General features: G+C 39.4%; 1 protein-coding gene across 1 annotated transcript in view; it reads left to right on the top strand.

Annotated features, from left to right (window-relative positions):
* The window catches only part of TTC3 (tetratricopeptide repeat domain 3), a gene marked incomplete at its 5' end in the record, with an annotated part of 65409 nt that extends 48840 nt beyond the window's left edge, over positions 1 to 16569 (top strand). The window contains 17 exons of the mRNA XM_008939216.1: positions 205 to 261; positions 1004 to 1077; positions 1822 to 1974; positions 2497 to 3193; positions 5172 to 5237; positions 5868 to 6017; positions 7244 to 7383; positions 8739 to 8807; positions 9481 to 9577; positions 10652 to 10752; positions 11386 to 11479; positions 12065 to 12163; positions 14218 to 14606; positions 15070 to 15190; positions 15331 to 15510; positions 15729 to 15818; positions 16459 to 16569. Of these exons, the coding sequence (XP_008937464.1) occupies positions 205 to 261; positions 1004 to 1077; positions 1822 to 1974; positions 2497 to 3193; positions 5172 to 5237; positions 5868 to 6017; positions 7244 to 7383; positions 8739 to 8807; positions 9481 to 9577; positions 10652 to 10752; positions 11386 to 11479; positions 12065 to 12163; positions 14218 to 14606; positions 15070 to 15190; positions 15331 to 15510; positions 15729 to 15818; positions 16459 to 16569 (2688 nt within the window). The remainder of the gene's footprint in view (positions 1 to 204; positions 262 to 1003; positions 1078 to 1821; positions 1975 to 2496; positions 3194 to 5171; positions 5238 to 5867; positions 6018 to 7243; positions 7384 to 8738; positions 8808 to 9480; positions 9578 to 10651; positions 10753 to 11385; positions 11480 to 12064; positions 12164 to 14217; positions 14607 to 15069; positions 15191 to 15330; positions 15511 to 15728; positions 15819 to 16458) is intronic.
* Positions 16570 to 18533: the final 1964 nt, after the last annotated feature.

Genomic DNA, 18533 nt, shown 5'->3' with positions numbered 1-18533 from the left:
GCAAAGCTCTGTTTCTTTTTGTGTTTTCCATCTGGCAATGGAGTGGAGAGGGAGAAGACTGCATACTTCACCTTGTAGATCTTGCTGGTCAAACCAGAAGGAGAATTTTAATACAAAACGTTAAAGTTTACATAGTGGTTTTGGAAATGCATCATGATTTTATCCTAATGAAAAAAAAAGTGACTTTTTTTTTTTCTGTTTCAGACTAACAGTATCAAAGTTAAAAATAAAAACAGGAAGAAAAATGCAAAAGACTCAAGGGTGAGTAACTTCTTAGCTGCTTACTACAAATAGGTTTCTTCAAATTACTGGCATTCAGATGTAGAGAGGCTGTTTTCTTAAATCCCTTGTGGAGACTCATTCTTGAAGTAGCTTTTCCTGAAGTAGAATAATAGTGGAAAGAATCAATTAATAGAGTTCTGTTTTGTTACAGTATGAATTTGTCAGTATAAAAAGTATTTCTAAACTTGGAAAAAAAGTTACATGTGAATAACTTTGGCTCTGACTGGATACCAATACCTTCAGTCCACCCATGGCCTTAATTCTGAACGACTGTTTGGATCTTAAGCTGCCATATGGGAAAGTGTGAATACAGTACACTGACTGCACTGTGCAATTAATACTTTATGCTCTGTTTCGTTTTGCACTGACAAACAGCAGATTTGGAGAAGGACACTACCAGTCGTTTTAAGAAACAAAAATGTGTCCTTAAACCTCATGAAATACATCTGAAATTATGTGTTTAATTGTAATTTCTGATAAATTTCATGGGCATATCCATGACTGAAGATGCAAGTGTTCCATTTACTGGTCAGAAATTAAGAACTTTGCTGCTATGGCTTTTAGTACTGGTAATTGTACTTAAACTTTACAGTTCATAATATGGCCTCTAAACACAATGAAATTACAGAACAAGGTTCAATGTAAATAAGTTACTCATAGTCTTTACAGTGGATCAATTTTCATAATCTTTTGAGGTAAATAATAATCTTTTTTTAATTAGTCTGTTTTAGTATTATCCAGTGGAGTTAGTACAGCACCACAAGAAGAAAAGATGTTTATAGAAGAAAATATGTTGTAAGTACTGCCATCAAGTACCTTTGCTTTAATTGCTCAAACTCCAAAGTGCTTTGCAGGTAGCAGAGAAGACAGTGTCTTGGAAACAGCCAACTCTGGGTTAACATCTAAGAGGTTTTGATAGGAGCTTATGTAAAGCCTTTATTTCTCTGATTCTGGGACTGTTATGAAAGGGGTGTTAGAATTTTAAAGACCTTAACAATGTACGAATTAACCATATGGTTTCCAGGCTGCAGCACTATATACATCATCTAATCTAAAAGCTATTCTTTCAAGTAAGACTTAGTTTCCTTTTCTTCCATTTGAATGTAGCAAGAAATTAGTTCATAAGTGTGTATATACTCCATCAGCCACAACTGAACTTTGCCATCCATGCCATATCAAGCAGGCTGTGAAGTGGAGGTAATCTGTGGTGGATTGCTCAGACTGTGGTTATCAGGAGTCAGACTCTTGTATTCTGAGCCTGGTTTTGCTCTTGCTTGTAAATGTGAAAGCTGCTTGCAAGGACAAGGCCTTGTTAGTAGTAGCTGGTGGCAGGTCAGATAATAAGTTTAGCAGATAAGGACTTTGGTGATTGTGTTTATTCTGCCTGTTAGAAAAATGTTTGCTATTGAAGTATTTTTGTAGCAGTATGTAGTTAGCGTGCACTACTGTTTTGTAAAAAAAGTAAAATTATTTTCAGATACAAGAATTATTGTTCATATGCATTATTTACTTATGTCTTCTTTTTTTTAAATGCTACAGAGATTTTACAAATTCTTATGAACCATTTGCAATCCCCGAACATCTTCAGGAGCAACTAGACGAATTTGAAGCTCTTTATAACATTTCAAATAGTAATAGTTATCAAAGACTTTTGGATAATAACCCAGATCAAATCTGTGAGGGCATATATGGGTACGTATACATTTCTGTCCTTAGTAGTTTACAGGGTTTAAAATTACTTCATAATTTTTATAACATTGTATTAAGTTCAGAATTTGAGTCCTGGTAGTCTGTAATATGTAGATATATGTAAAAGTATGTACTAGTGCTTTAAAATAATTTCATATTTTTACTAAGATGTAGATAAACAAGAGTATTACAAAAATACTGTTTGGCTAGAATCACAGAATCATAGAAACATTTATGGTTGGGAAGGACCTCTGGGATGGACCATCATGTCCAGCCTTCCTCCCAACATTTCCTTAACCACTAGACCATAGCCTCAAGTGCTGCATCTACTCATTTTTTTTTCAACACCTCCAGGGATGATGACTCCATCACCTCCCTGGGCAGCCCATTCCAGCACTTAACCACTCTCTCAGAACACAATCTTCAGTAGTTCTAGAGGTTCTTTGATTATTAGTATTAACAAGTATTATTCCAAAAAGCTAACCTATGAAATACTATAGTAATGACAGCTTTTTCTTTTTAAAGGTATTTATCTGAAACTGGAGATAATGATGAAGAAAATTATTTAGTCTCTGATGTGCAAGAAAAATCTTCCCAGAATAAGATACAGTTAAATCCGTCTGCTAAGGAATTCAAACCCCTGTCCTACCCTAAGAATCCCTATATATCAACATCTACTGACTTAACAGTAGCAACTTATGAGACTCCACAATATTTGCCCTGGTATTTTCCTGCTTCGTGTGAATCAGTGCATCCTTTGTCCAGTCAGAGTATTGATACTGTAGACAAAGAGTCGTCGTTTTCAGACACTTTACTAGAGTGCGTTGGTTCTAAAAATCCTGATATATTTTTGCCTCAGAGTTCCTGGGGTTATCAATATCAGAGAGTGTTGCCAGTGCCTTCTCAAATGCCTCTCCTGCCAAACGTTGCTGTGCAACCTAGCTATAGTCATGCTGATTGTGCAGCTCCTCGGGGTGATGGCAAATCCACCTCGGACAGAAAATACATCCCTGACAGTTTTATATCAAGTGAAACACAAACTGGTGAAGATCCTCGCTGCCAGCTGGAGAGCTTGGTTAACACAGCCTGCGAGGACAGTTGTGCTCTTGCCAATAGTACAAACGAAGCTGAGTGTGGTACACAGGTTATTAAGACGACGAAAGAAAGCAGAAGTTTCCCTCTAGTGAAGAGCAATCCCCATACAAGGATGATAGCTGTTCAGGTGAGAAATCAAAACAGAACAGTTACTTAAGAGCTTTTAAGTTATAAATGACAATGTTAAGCAACTGGAAGGTGCAACTTGCTTTTGAATGGTTTCATTATGACTTCCCAAAAGGTCAAATGTTTAAGAGTTTCAAGAGCAAATATTCAAGTAATACTTCCAGCTACCCGAATGTAGGGGATCTTAAAAGCAGTATTTAGCATTCTTTAGTACTTATCTCCCAACTTGTGGCCTTTTTTTTGGAAGATACTGAGGTGTTTATCAGACTGGGGACTTCCTTAGAACTTGCAGTGTAAGTTGCTGACACTTTTTACACCTACTCTTGGTTTTCATTTGTAATTCTTTAAATAGATAGTCACTGAATTTTGTTTTGCCTGAAATTTTCACAGACCTTTTGACTCAGGATCAAAGAGGGGGAACTGGTGTGCATCTATTTAAACTTTTGCTTTTGAGATTAAGGAAATTCCTTCTGCATCATCAGTGGTTTTTTTTTTTTTTCTTTTTGTAATTAGGTCAGTGATTTGTTTTAACTTTGACAATATTTGAAGATAAAATAGTTCGTACATTTCACCAGTTCCTAGCTGATGCTTCCTTTGTGGCCTTAGAGTGACAGCCCAGCTGTAGGATGAGTTCAGGGGACAGACTCCCATCACACTTGGTTTTCCTGCCTGAAGCAAAAAAAAAAAAATGAAAGTTTTGTCCTACAGGCAGAGAAACACCTGGAAAGGGGCAGAGAGTGCATCTGAGTAGAATTGGGGATGGAGCATTCACTCTTTAATGGTACCCCAGAGTTAGACCAGCAGACACCCCTTGTGAAAACACACTTTGGGTAACAGAGGGAGACAACCATCATACCCATATTTGTTGCAGAAAACATTTTGGACTGAGGTGCTAGATTTTCCCAGCCATGGATATGGCAGTTTCACACATCCATTTTTGAGAAGTGACCCAGAAAGCTGAAGGGACTGCTGGGAAGGAGTTCCTTATCTGCTTTTCTTGTCACTCAGGGAGGAATCACTGTTCATAGTTGAAAGATAAACAGTTATCTTGCTATTACTGTTTTCTCTATTTAGCAAAATGTTAACATGGTAGGGTTTTGGTGTGTTTTTTTCCAAACTTGTTTTGTGTACAAAACTTTTCTTCACTTTAAACCTTTCCTGAGCTGTTACTGAAAAGTTAGTTTCCCATCAACCTCAGTCAAGTGAGATGGACTTCCTCACTTGGCTGACTGGGCTGTTCAGATGAGATTTCTCTTTGGTTCTTGAACACGTGCAGCAGCGTAACAGAAGAAGCAACAGATCTCAGTTTAATCAATTCTGGTTGCAGTCCCTAAGCAACAGATAGGTTTCAGTTTGCAAAAGTGGTAGAGCAAGGCATTCAGCATTATCAGATTGTGATTTTTTTTTTTTTTTTAATAGCCTGTTAGAACAGTAACATAAACTGGATCTTTAGTATGTCACATGATCAGATTTTGAACTTCAGTTTTGTCAGTATATGGATAGTATTGGAGGAAAATAAGCAGGGACTTGAAGGTCCTCGAGTCTCGTCCCGTGTAAGTAGAGGCACTTATGTAGTAGGTCATGAGTTTAGGAGGAGTCACAAAACACAACTCAGTGAACTGTCAGACACTGTTTCTGCAAGTCTTAAGTTTTCAGACATTTAGAGCACTAATTTAGACATTTAGAGCATTTAGAGTGTTTAAAGGTTCAGAGAATTTTCTCCAAGTACTTCATGGTCACATGAAGATCACTAGGGGAAGACCATAACAAAAAAAGCACTTTCATTACAGATGGAAGTCTGTTTCAGAAACACTTGGCATAAATTGGTTTTTTTACACTGTAGATAGACTTACATCCTAATGTAGCTGGATTTGTAAAATTGTAGGTTAGGTAGAAAGCCCCAAAACAGAGCTGATCTAGTAGTTGCATGTATAAACAGCAAAGCTTTTTTAATCAGCTAATGTTTCTTTGTATTCTAGGTAAATCGTGAAGTAGCTGATAGGGAAACCAACACCTTGCCTTTTCATCCATTTGAAATACAACAAGTAAGTTACATGTATATTTGTGTATATTTCTCAGAAGAAAGTTAAAGGAATGCCCAAAATTTGTTAGTGAAAAGATAAAGGTTCTCTGAAAATGACATGTTTTAACAGAAATTTTTTGTTTTGTTTTGTTTGGTGTTGTGTGTAGTTTGTGGTTTGGCTTTGGGGCGAGGTGGGTTAGGGTGGTGGAATTCTCCCCCTTCCTTCATATGGAGCTGTGTTCTATAGTGATGTTCTTGGAAACTTCATATAGGCCCACAACAAAGAGGTTTTGGATCTTTGTTCTGTAGCTATTCAGATGTTGGAGTACATTTTAGGGAAATTTAGTATTTCCTCTCCAAAAATCTTGTTTTGATTTAAATATTCAATTTGGGCATATAGTGGCCTTTGAACATGTCCTATTCTGTTCATGGTCAAGCACAAATGTTCATCTCCTGAGCTGGATTGAACACAACTCTCTGCTAAACGCTGTCCCTACCCTCCAACCAACCAGCCTACCTATCAAACCTAACCCAAACCACACTCAAGATTATGAATCTCAACTAACAGCAGACTGTAACTTTTAGATGGAATCAATGTTTGGTGCCCTGTGGTAACAGATTAGATTGGGTTTTTCAACTGATTTATTTTCAGGGAGATATTTTACGTATGGAAAAAGAGCATCAGGTATTACAAGAACAGCTTAAGGAAGCAGAGGAAAAGCACGAGCAGTCGCAGAGCCGAAGCTCAGAGGAGATCAGTGCTTTGCAAGAGCTCCTGAAGAAGAGTGTTGAGGAGACTGAGGTAATGTTCTTACCCGTGCAACACCAGCACAGACTGCAGTGGTTCACAGGGTCGGGTGTAACTGACCAACAGTATTTCTGAAAGGGTACTGGTAGTCCTCGCTGCTGTGAAGCCTGGACTCGGCAAAGCTCCCACGTTGCTTCCCTCTAGTGGATGGGGATTGGTTTTGGTTCAAGCCAAGAAGAAACAGCACGACGCTGCTGACTTCATTTTGTCTTGATTGGTTAGGTTTGCTGATAGACTTTATTTCCTTGAAAATGTCTGGGAGCAAGAGCAGTAGTCCCCAGAAAACGTTACCAGCCTATTGCTTTGACTGGATTGATTTTGTGGTTAAAGCTGTAGATGCTACTGGCTGCCCATTTGCCTACATGAAAAGAATTTTTCCATTTTTAAAAAAAAAGGCACTGAAGAAAACTCAGATGAAAACAAAGCCATCTGTCCCTGTGATATCTCTTGAATCTGCAGTAAGATGAGGCCTGTCAGTCAATCTTTTTCCTTTCAATGATGTGTTAGAGTAAACTTGAGTACTGCAGCTTGGGAGCTCCTTAGTTCTTGCTTTAGCACTGGCTGCAAGTAGCCTGGCAAGCTTCCACAGAAGGGACAGTGGAGCCTCACATCTGTTTTTTCTGTATGAATATTTGGTAAAAAAGTGAGCTCAAAAAGTTTTCAGCTGAAAATGTGGCTGTATGCAGCATGGATGAACTTGTCCATGGGCATTGTAGGTACTTTCTTAAACTTTTTTTTGTTTTATATTTCACAAAGATATGTTGATGATACATCATTTTTATAAGCAGTTATGCCAGCCATAGGACTAGCCTTGTCTTGCTGTATGATGAGTTGTAACTTCCCAGTTGCTAGTGCTGATAGAACAGCATCAGCACTGATTTAGAGTTGGGTTTCAGCCCTTTAATAATTTCTGTGGCTCTCCTCTGGACACGCTCCAAGAGATCCACATCCTTCTTGTGTCGGGGGCTCCTACCTAAATTCTGCCTTCCTAATTCTGAACCTACCTAAACGAGGAGTGCAGATCATTGTGGGAAAGCATTTACGAGTCTGTTGCCCAGGCTAAACACCTGAACTAAGAGTCAACTAAGCACCAGTAAAACTCTTACTGTAATTTTCACTGGCTGAGCTTTTGATCAGGAGTGTCAGCAATATGCTCTAACTTGTATTTGAGTATATCAAGGAGTATTTTTGGAAACTGTTTTCTTGTTTTATGCTTTTAGGTATCAAAAAATGAACTGGATTGGTTTCATCAAGACTTAAAAATGCAAGTGCAAAAATGGCAACAGGAGAAAAAAGAAAATCAGGGGTACTTAAAAGCACTAAGGAATACAGCTAAAAAGCATACAGATACCAATGAAAGGTACTCATTTTAAATACAGATTTATATTAATTTCCCTTTGCCTTTTTTTTTTTTTAAAGCACCAGTAAGACCAGTTAGTTCTGATAGACTGTGTTAAGTTTCAGTATCTACTGATTACATGATGTGTACGGAGTGAATACTCAAACTTGTTGCCCTGACTGTCATTCTGAAATGAGTTAAATGCAGTTCTTGGATTAGAGCTGCTGTTAATAGAATCTGCAAACAATGTTATTTAGTCTAATTAACAAATACTACTCCTTCACTCTTAAAGATGTTCCCATGTTTTCCAGAATCCTTTAGAGCTGCACTGCTTCTTCTGTCCTTCATGCCTTACCATTGCTTTCTCAGTGTGCTCCTCTACTGCATTATAATTAGCTTTAAACTTTCATTTCTGTTTTCGTTCTTCCTCCTTCTGTTGGACAGTCAACCCAGCCAAACTCTGGTCTCCATCTATATTTTCTTACAGGCTTTTTGTCTGTTCTGCCATATACTCTATCTGAGGGTCATCCAAGCATGCATGTTTCCTTCTTTTCTGGTCCTGTCAATCATTTCTCAGATGAAAGAAAAACTACAAGAACCACATAACTGCATGTATCTCTTGCAGGCTTTTTTTACCTGTCATTCACCCTAAAACAGAAGTCTGCAGGGGTTTCCATGGAACTTAAATTAATAATAACAGTATATGAATCCCGTCATGACCCAATGTGCAGCAAACCCAGTGGTGCCCCTGGCCAGTGAGCTCTCCTGGCTATCGAGGAGCAGCTTCAGTCAGCTTCTACCATAGTCAGCAAGCGTCCATGAGATCACAGAAGAACAAGTAGTGTGCCATTTAATGAAGTGTTGCCAGTTGCTTTTCTCAAAACATTCTAAAGACTTTAGAAATTTTAAACTAACCTTATAATTGGCTCTGTCACCAGCAAAATGTTTTATCATAGTAACAGGCCGAAATATGTACATCTGTTTTCTGATTTTCTTTTTTTTTTTTTTTTTCAAGTTACAGGTAAACGTTTCAAATAGCTTCTAGATAACTGATGAAACTGACTTAGTAATAATTCTTCTAACCAGACTGGACAGTTCCTGCTGTATTTTTAATGTTCTCTCTTAGGTTACACACCTGAGAAGAGTTTTCCTCCTTGAATGCTATTGTATTATCTGCAGCTTGGGCCAAATCTCTCTTGAAAAATCATCAGCCTGCTTTTATATTACTGCTTAATTCTGAATGCATTTAAATGCACTTACGGTATTAACCAGGATATAAAACATACAGGTTGTCACTACGGCTATAGAAGAACTTGTTATGTGTTTGCTGATGAATGTTTTTCAGAACAAGCTTAATAAACATTTGATTACTCTAGGTGTTCAAAGACAATTGATGAGAAGGAAAAGCAGTATAACGGATATTTAAATACATATCTCGAGACAAGGTAAAATTCCTGTACCTTCCAGCAATATTTATATTCTTCTGCTGACCTGTCGTTATTGGAGTTGTCTGCTTCACTGTGGACAAAGGCATAGGAGAACTAAGCACTTTAACCTTTATCTCTTATTCCAAGTTAGCTTACTTTTACTTATTGTAAGTAAATCTGGCTTTTCAACATACACTCATACGTTTCTGTTGATTGTACGATACTGTGTTTTAGAACCACACTGTTGAAGTGTACGTGTGGTACAGATGGACTGAACTATTGTATGTAGCTTTGGATCTTTATGCACTTATAGTCCTAAATGTACATAAGGTTATTGAAAAATTTTCAATAAGTTACTCATTTGCATGTAGTATGAAGTCAAGCTTTCATTTATAGGTACATTCTTTATCTATGTGGCCAGGCTCAGAACAATAACACTTAGCTGACTGCAGTAGTCAAACTCCTATAAGCTTTTTAGGTTGCACAGTGAAATGTGGTGAAGAAGTCCTGAGGGTTGTGTCTGTGGAGCCAGCAGCACGGTTACATGAGCGTGATGCTGTACCTGAAGGCACAAGGTGCACAATGTAAATGAGGAAAAAGAGAGAATAGCTGTAGGAAAGCTCTAAAATGTTAGAAATTTTAAATACTACTGTTTTACACATTACTCAATTAACTTATTTTTATTTCACAGTAATAAATTTGCTAATGAGAAACTAAAATTGGAAGAGCTTATAAAAAAGAGTGAAGATGACTGCCAAGAGTGTGTGAAAAGAGCTGTTACAGCAGAGGTACAAACTGAACATTTTTGGCAGAACTTGGATCGTTTGTGCTGATAGTAGGTGGGGAAGATGACTGGTGAAGCCTTCTCTAATGATTTACTTTTAACACAGCATCAAAAAATTTCCATAAGCATATACTGAAAGTGTTAATCAACTACTGACAAGTGCTGTTAATGAACTTATCCTGCAAAACTTTGTGGATCAAGGCACTTTATTATTATCATTGACCAGTACTAGAAATGCACAGAATTTGGGGCATATGGTATTGCCCCAAAGAAAATTCAACTAGTAATTGAGTTTTATGCTTATTTCTTTTATGAATAGATTCCATTAATGAAAATTAAGCACAGGAACATAAGAAATTCCTTGTTAAAAGTAAGTCATGGTTAGGGAATACGTAGCTACTTCTTTATCAGGTAGGATCAGAATTCCACAACCAACTTGTGTGTCGCTGAGAGGAGGAGAGTATTGACAAGTATCAAGATTTTTATCCAGTATGTTTTATACTGGAAATGCTTTGAAGTTCATGAACAATTCTCCCTTTGTAAGAAGAGCTTGAATTGTAGAATAGAATCATAGAATTGTTCTAGTTGGAAGAGACCTTTAAGGTGATCAAGTCCAACCATAAACCCAGGTCACCACTAAGCCACCTCCCTCAGCACCACCACATCTATGAAGGCTGCCTTACCTGCAGTAGGATTTTTATCAAAAGATGTGATTGTTGGTCCACATCAGTCTTTAACCAGGCAATATTTCCGACTGCCTTAATTACTTTGAGTGTGTGTACCTATATATATATTTTTTTTTTTTTAATACAGATATGGGATAAGTTGCAAATGGAACATTTATGGAAGTTTTGTACTATGAGCTGAAGTGATTATAGCCTTTTTATCCTGCCAAAGATCTGCCAGGACTGTTAATTCCACTTGAAATTTTTCACTGTAGGAACTGTGTGTGTTGTACTCTGTATCATCAAACTATTGTTTCAGACACTTATTAAAATCTGTTTTGAGGTTTTACCCCTTGTGCTGCAGCAGTGCTTTTACTGCACTTTTTTTTTTACACAGCTACATTTTGTTACAGGTATCGGTACTCACGAACTGGAAGGAAGCTGAGGTGTGCAAGCTAAATGGCATAGCTGCCAATGCAGAAGCCAACCTCAAGATATTAAAGTCATTCAGCAGGTACTGAAACTTCTGGTGTCAAGTTTCTGTATTAGTAGTTGCTAAATACCAGTGAACAAGTTGGGTTTGCTCACAAAGGGATGCTGTGCTAGCCTGAAAGGTGCATAGAAGCAGAAGTTAAATACAGCTTTCCTGAGGGTGAATTTCTTTCAGTCTGAGATTAGCAAGATGTGTGATACTTACTCAGGAGCAAGGTTCTCCTTCTCTTTCTTAGCTGGGAAGATCAGGATACTGGGCACATTGAAGTTATTCCTGCACAGCATTACTGGGAAAGAGCTGCCATGTAAATAGAGAAGAGTGCAAACAGAACTGTTGGCTGTGCAGCAGCACATCGTGTCCTTCCTTACAAGGAATTAATTGAGCCCTTTGTGTTACCTTTTCTAAAACTTAGGCCATGTTCCCTTTCCTTAACCTTGCGTTGCTACAGAATCCTAATATACATTTGAGGAGTCCACTTCTAAGATTGAGTAGGATCCAAGTACCAGGAATTTAACTGATTTTACCTTAAAATTACTTGAACTCTTTAACTGCTATTTAGTTGGTAAGGGAAGGAACTGTTGTACTAAAGCCATAAATATTCAAGAAAAATAATGAGACTGTTGGGAGTTTAACTGAAAATCTTGAATGCTTCAGCAGCTCAGCTTCTGCAGCACCTAAGTTGAAGTCACAGATTGATTCCTGGGAAATATTTATTTCAAATGTAAAAAAACAACTGGAAAAAGTAGAGGTAAGCCTTAATTTCTCTTAACAAGCTTTAAGTGGCACTTTGGAAATAAAAACAGAATAACCTTAATAATTTTGCATTCCTTTTTTAAAATATGAGTAGCTTGTCCTCCAGATACTGAACTGCATTTTTTTTAATTACAAAATAAAGATAAGGTTTTAAGTCAAGATTATTTTAAGTATAGTTAAGTTACAGTTAACATCTTCAGTCTTATAAAGGCAAAAATCTGTCCTGTATACACTTGCTTCAGAATTGGACCCCACATTAACAAGTCTAGTCTCCTGGTTCTTCTGGTTTTTTTTGTTAACTTCATGCAACTTAAAAACAACAGAAAACTCTCTGAAGATATAAAACATCTAGGCTGAGTTTTTAAAACTAGAAAGGGTTTCCCAAACCCTTTCAAGCACCAGTGCAGGTACTGAGATACAGCCCTGTGTTCCTATAGCGAGTGGCAGCCTTACATCTCTGTTTGAAAGGCCTGCTGTCTTCCCTGCTTTGCACAAGAGCAGTTGTGGTAATGCCATTTTAAATGAAGAGCTGAGCTTTAGGTAATGCTGATGTGGAGGATAACTTGTTCTCCTTCTGCAGGCTGAGTATGAAGAAAAAATTGAGATGGTGAAGAATGGTGTACGGAACTGCCTCACTAAAACGGAAACAGGGGATCTTCCTTCTCCTCCAAGTGCCTTGGTATGTATCTTACATTTGACAGCAGCTCGTTAGGAAGTTCCTTAGGTTTGCATCGGCGTGGCTGTCTGCCATAGCTCACGCACGTGAAGAACTGGAATATATAGCCTGGAATGCAGAGTAATCTGGTTCTTGTGCATCCAGATGAAGAGGGAGAAGGGACTGCAGATCAGTGTGATGAAGCCCAGCGAGCAGCACATTCTCAAATCCTTGGAGAGGCTTAAGCTGTTTAAAGCTAACTTTAAAATGCTTTGTGTTCTGCCTGGGTCAGGACTGATATTTTTGCATGTTGTGACTTTCCTGTAGCACCAAAATCCATGGGGATGAGGTCCTGTCACACCAACATGTGTAACTGATTACAAATACCAAAATCAGCTTCCAGTTGTATCTATTGTGAACTAGGTGGAGTATAGCCATTTATGGAAATGCATCTGTTACAACAACGTCCCAGATAAATACCATTTTAAAACATTTTCTGACGGGCCAATAGTTCCACAAATGCTTTGCTCAAATCCTGCCAGTTACTTCTGAGCCCTGCAAAAGTTCCTGGTGCAGGGATGAAGTCAGCACTCCTTGAACTGTTCCACCAGCATGGTGGGGGAGACAGCTCACAGGGATAAAACTCTTGCAGCCAAACTACCTGCAGCAGCAGTGCAACCGACCCGTGTGCTGCCATCCACTGACAGCAAAATTGGAACTGTGGCACAAACTTGATGCCCAGTCCTGAAGACAAATAGTATTTGGAAACTACTGGCCCTGGGGCAGTTTGAAGTAAAAAAAGGTTCAGTCATCTTTCAGAATAGGGTAGCTAATCAACTCGGTCAGTAAAACACATTCCTAGCGCGCATCTGAAATACCTGAATTTGTTGAAGATGCCATGTAAATTTTTATGTATATATAATATTCTCTGCAGAAATTCTCATGGTTTTTTCTTTTCTTTGTTTTTGGTGTAATTCAGATTCAAAACTGTTCCATTACTGTGTATTTATGATTGCTACTACAGTTTTTATGGAATTATACAATTGACAGTCACAGTTAGGCTCTCCTGCTTACTTGTTCTTCCCCACTTATTTTTCAGTATCTCCTTTCTGTTTACTGGCCCAGAACTCTCAGGGACATGTAGACAACAGTTGCCATCTGTGGGTTACCATCAGCTAACAGGTAGAGTGGCTTCTCAGCCTCTTGTTCTGCATTTGGTATCTGTTTCTACCATAGTAATACAGGAGTAACCTTTTAAGAGGAGAGGTCTGCAATTATTTCAGGCTGGAGGGACTTTAATAGGCAAATACTGAGTCCAAATGAAAAAGACATGATGAAAACCCTTTTTCTCGCTGTTTAATTCCATTAATTAAAGACCTTACAGAGAAAATAAAATATCTCTTTAAAAAAGTGGTAAACTGAAGAATATGATACAAGAAGCAGGAGGTTTGAGTGTGATGCAATGTAGAATTTAGTTTTGTGTATTAGAAAGCCACCTTCCTGGAGCAATCAGGAAACAAATAACAGTCATCAAGTCAAACAACGATATTTATTTTAAGTTCTTTCCATTTATGGAAGAGAGTAGTTAGTGCAAAAAGATGTCTTCCTGGATCATGTCAGCTCCAACTTTTTCAAGATAATGACTATATCTGACATGTTTCTGTTTAAAAAAAAAAAAAAAAAAAAAAACCCAAACTACAATGGGTTACATATAATTATATAATCTGTTAAAAGCAGTTAACTCTGCATGCTCAAGTTGATGGCACAGCAACCAACTTCAGGCTGTACTGCTGTGCAGCTGAGCGCTGTCCAGCAGCCACACGTTCCTGAGCAAAGCCCAAGTTAGAGGAACGGATTCTGTGTGTGCTGTCCTGTTGCATCCCACTTCAGACAGGTTCGCCCTATGCAGTACCTATTAAAGAGCAACTTTGTGCAGTATTTTTACCTAGGTAAAGCAAGTTAAGATAAATTGATGTGACCTTCCAGTTCCTTAGCATGGTTCATGCTGCAAATGCTCAAGGGTTCTGTTCAATTTATTTTAATTGTGATTTTTCCTGTGAAATCTGCTTATTTCATAGACAAAAGAAGAGAGACCTCCAGTCAGTGATCCAGCCATTGTCATGTATTCCTCTGCATCTGCACCTCATTTCCTCCCTGCATTCTCAAGTTCTGAAGATCAAGGTCCAACACATGCTCCATGTAATACACAGGCCAGAGTTGCAGCAGCACGTGCAAGTTCTGGAAGTGGCATTTCAGTGAATCCACACCCTAAACCTCTCAAAGGGTCATATTCTGATAAAATTTCGTCAGCTTGCCCATCAGGGATTTCTGGAAGTAATACTCGGAATGTCCAGCCAAAGCAGAACCACCAACATGACTCAGCTATACAGCCGAGACCACCTGGACTTCCAAAAGTATTTGAAAATATTATCACCCATCTACAGAGTATATTCCCAAACTACAGCAGGTACTTGCTTTAATGAGCAATTATAATGGTATGTGGAGTAACAGAAGTCCTGAACATCCAGTGATAAAGTACAAAGAGAATTCGTTCCATAGTAGATGGCTTCTGTTTTGGGAGAACAGTTGTATTGGTTGCTCCCCTCCGTGCCCTCCCATTCAGTGGGACATTCCTTAAGGGAACAGACTTACGGTGTTGGCTTACATGTTTTGGGTTTTTTCCCCCCCCAGTTAGAACCACTAATGAACAGAAGTACTACTATTTTTATTGTTCGAGGGGTTTTTATGATTCAGGTAGATCCTAGTTATTGGGAGGTATTTGTCAGGTACTTGGTACGGCTCATTTGAGAAGTAAAGGCTCTGCTGCTGTGAATCAAATGTGGAAGTTAAGAGTGTTTTGAGCACTACGACTATGCTGGTAACAGCCATCGTGTTGCCCATCGGTAATTGTCTTGTTTTTGTCCTTTCAGTTCGGACTTCACCAGCTTCATAAAAGATGTACAAAGAGGAAATGGGAATACATTGGCAGGTTTGAGCTTTAATGAAATTCTAAGCAGAGTGACAGAACTGATTCTGGACCAGCAAAGTAAGGTACTGTGGTGTACTCTTCTACTGTGTGTCTCTGGCAGAGGAAGCAGTGCAGCACAGTCCAGAAAAAAGTGCAAAACTCCCTTTGCTGTCAAGCTCTGAAATCTGAACTTGTTCCAAATTTTTCTCTAATACCTGTCCAGGCATCCCCCCCTGCACCAGCACAGACTGGAACTCGGAGTTGGGAAGTACCTGCAGAAGATGCACCCAGCCCATCCAAGGCAAGAAACGCCTCAAGTCAGAATCTGTCCCAGCCACATCTCCAACCTTGGGGAAATGTTAGAGAAGTACCTAAATCCAGATGGAAAAAGCTGGACTATGCAGTAAGTTCTTCACCGTTTCAATGGATGTGAAGCTTTGGTGTGTTCTTCTTCTAACACATGAAATAATCAAAGTACTGCTGGAAAAAATAATTTACTTGCTCTTTTTGCCTAAAAAAGCTTAAATATACTTGGTTAAAATGAGTAACATCGTTAACTTTTATTAGAATTTCTTGACTAGTTGTTGCTAGCTTTCAAATAACTAAAGACTTCATGTCTAGGCCTCCAGTGATGATCCTTGCACAATCTGTCACGATGAGCTGAGCCGAGACGCGTGTGAACTCGAATGCGGGCATCGCTTCCACCGCCAGGTAAGGGCTCTGCTGCTGTCGCGTGGGTGCAGATATTCACAGGCCGCGCGGTTTATGCTGCTGGTCCTAAAAGCAAGCGCCCCCTCCCCCTTTCCCTTTCAGTGCTTAAAGAACAGCACACGATTCTCTTGCATACCCTGTACAGCAAGACTTGCTATATGTATGGTCTTACGGCATCAGAGAGTTTGCAGGTTTAGATTAAGTAAAATGATAATCCATCAGAGTGAATTTAAGCTTATTCTTCAGAGAGTAAATTTGGTAGTCAAGTCGCAGATCTGTTTGCAGCATACTTACAGAAGGGGCTATACTATAGACCCTACATGTGCCACCTGGTAGCAGTTGTACTTAAGACTGCACACGGTAAAAAAAGAAATTAGGATTGTGTTATAATAACTTGGTATTTCCATCTCTGACTTTATCCCATTACCGTATTTGCTTATGTGCCGATTTGTTATTGCAGTACAGGTGCAAATGTAAACTGATCAGCAGAGTATTACATCTGGGGGAGTTTTCTAATGCTCATTTCAGGAACACAGAACGTGCTGGAAAAGAGCTTACCTATTAGCAACAATTATTAATGTATTTAAGCTGAACTCTTTGTACCAGACTCTGTTACCGTAACATCTTCCTGTTCTTGCAGTGTGTTAGAACATGGCTTAAGCAGCATTCAAGTACCTGCCCTATCTGCCGTGTCCATGCTCTGCTACCTGAAGACTTCCCTGAGCTTCCCGCACGGAATAGATACGCTTAAACCTGGTTTTATTGGAACGTATTATAATGACATGCAAAGTGGCTGCAGTATGACCATTGTCGTTGGGAACAGAAACACCGTGCCTGGAGAGAGATGGGGCCCTAGTTTTGCTGGGGGGGTGGTAGAGCTCCCTGGTATTTAACACTGGGCACTAAGCTGTGTGCTGCTGGCAGGTCCGTGGCACCCGCAGAACAGTCGGCTCCAGGGTGCAGCACTTTGGCTGCTTGCTGCCTGGAGGCATGAGGCTGGTGGAGCTCGGAGGCTGGCAGCACGCAAAACCAGCAGGGCCCTTAGCTAAGGGATACTGGAAATACTGCATCTGCTTTTCCCCTAAGGATGGACTGTAATCCCTGTAAAGAAATGAGTCACAAATAAAGTTACTGCTGCAGCTGATCTGTTTGGTTTTGTTGTTGTCATTTTTTTTGGTGTGTGATGCTTTTTGCTAAGTCAGTTATCTGCTGCATGTGAGAGCTAAGGCAGCCTCCTGCCTGTTCTGCATTAGAAGCACTTGCATCCTTTTCACCAGCATCCATTATTTTCTTGGGGTGGGGTATGATACTTATATATTTCTTCTTAGTTTTTACAAAAGCCACCTACGTCCTTGGTGCTCAGGCCCCTTTTCCAGAGCAGTCCAGAGGGGTATTTGGCAGTGGCAAAGCAGTCCCACGCACCGCATTGGACAGCGCTTTCCAGGTGAGGTAATCTCAGCACTGAGCTGCTTTGTACGTACACGTCCTTGGCATCAGCCCATCTTGTTCTTCCTGTACCTGCAGCACAGAGGACCCAGGTAGGCTCCAGCTGGGGCCCAAGGCAAGATGATGGTCTTTTCGAAGTGTCAATGGTGGGAGGCAACAGTGCTGCTCCGAGCAGCAGGTGGCACTCTACACAATGTTGTAAGACTAGAAATAGGGACTTCTTTTTCCTTAAATCAACCTGTTCAATTTCCTGACCTGGGAGAAGTGTTAACTTCTTGTAACAAGGCTGTTGCAAGACATCAAAATGAGAATTTCAGATGCTTACTCCTAAAATGCAGATGGAAGCCAAACCTAGAATTAAATTTTCCTTCATGGCAGTGCTGCTGGATGAAGCTAAAGGAAATCATTGTTGGCAGTTTTCTTAATACTGTCTTTTTGGGTTGACATCTTTACACTTACACTTTAGTCTGCTTCTTCCCTACATAACGGAAAATTCAGAATTAGAATGAAGTTGTGACTGTTCTGTTAACTTCAAAATCTATAACCTGTTTCAGCAATGTTTCTTGCTGACATTGTTCTCCTATATAGTTCCTTTAAGATGTATAATTACCAATACTTTGATGTATTTACCTTACCTTATCCCTTTCCTGACATTCAGACCACTGGAATAGGTTGCCCAGAGAGGTGGTGGAGGCCCCATCCCTGGAGACATGCAAGATCAGGCTGGATGAAGCTCTGAGTAGCCTGATCTAGTTGGAGCTGTCCCCATTTATTGTGGGGGGGTCAGACTAGATGACCTTTGGAGGGTCCCTTCCAGCCCAGACATTCTATGGTTCTATGATTTACATTTACACACCACATTGAGCAAGTGACCATATGAACCCCCCTAATTAAAAAGAGGGACTGCCTCCCTTGGAACAGTTATTCAGCTAATGAGAGGTTGTGTCCTAAAGGCCCAAGGTGCCACACTGAAGTTTTTAATGCCATTTTCCCACCATCAGCAGAGGCTGGTCTGGGACAATTCAGTGTTGGTGTTTGTTCCATGACAGACTGTTTTTAACAAAACTGAGCTGAAGAAGTCTTAGAAAAGGGAAGATGGTACTGCACAAAGTATATTCTAAAACTAAGAATCTATTCCCAATTTGACCAAAATACAGCTAGTGTAACTTCACATCATTATTCATTTTACATTTCAGTTTACAATACTCATCCCATGCACTTCGCTGTGTTGTAGCACCATTTATTATTCCTTCAAAACCACTATTCAAC

Source organism: Merops nubicus, unplaced genomic scaffold (assembly GCF_000691845.1).
Source record: "Merops nubicus isolate BGI_N331 unplaced genomic scaffold, ASM69184v1 scaffold15944, whole genome shotgun sequence".
NCBI classification, from domain to species: Eukaryota; Metazoa; Chordata; class Aves; order Coraciiformes; family Meropidae; genus Merops; species Merops nubicus.
Note: the sequence above shows the minus strand (reverse complement) of the source record. Positions and strands in the feature narration are given on the sequence as shown.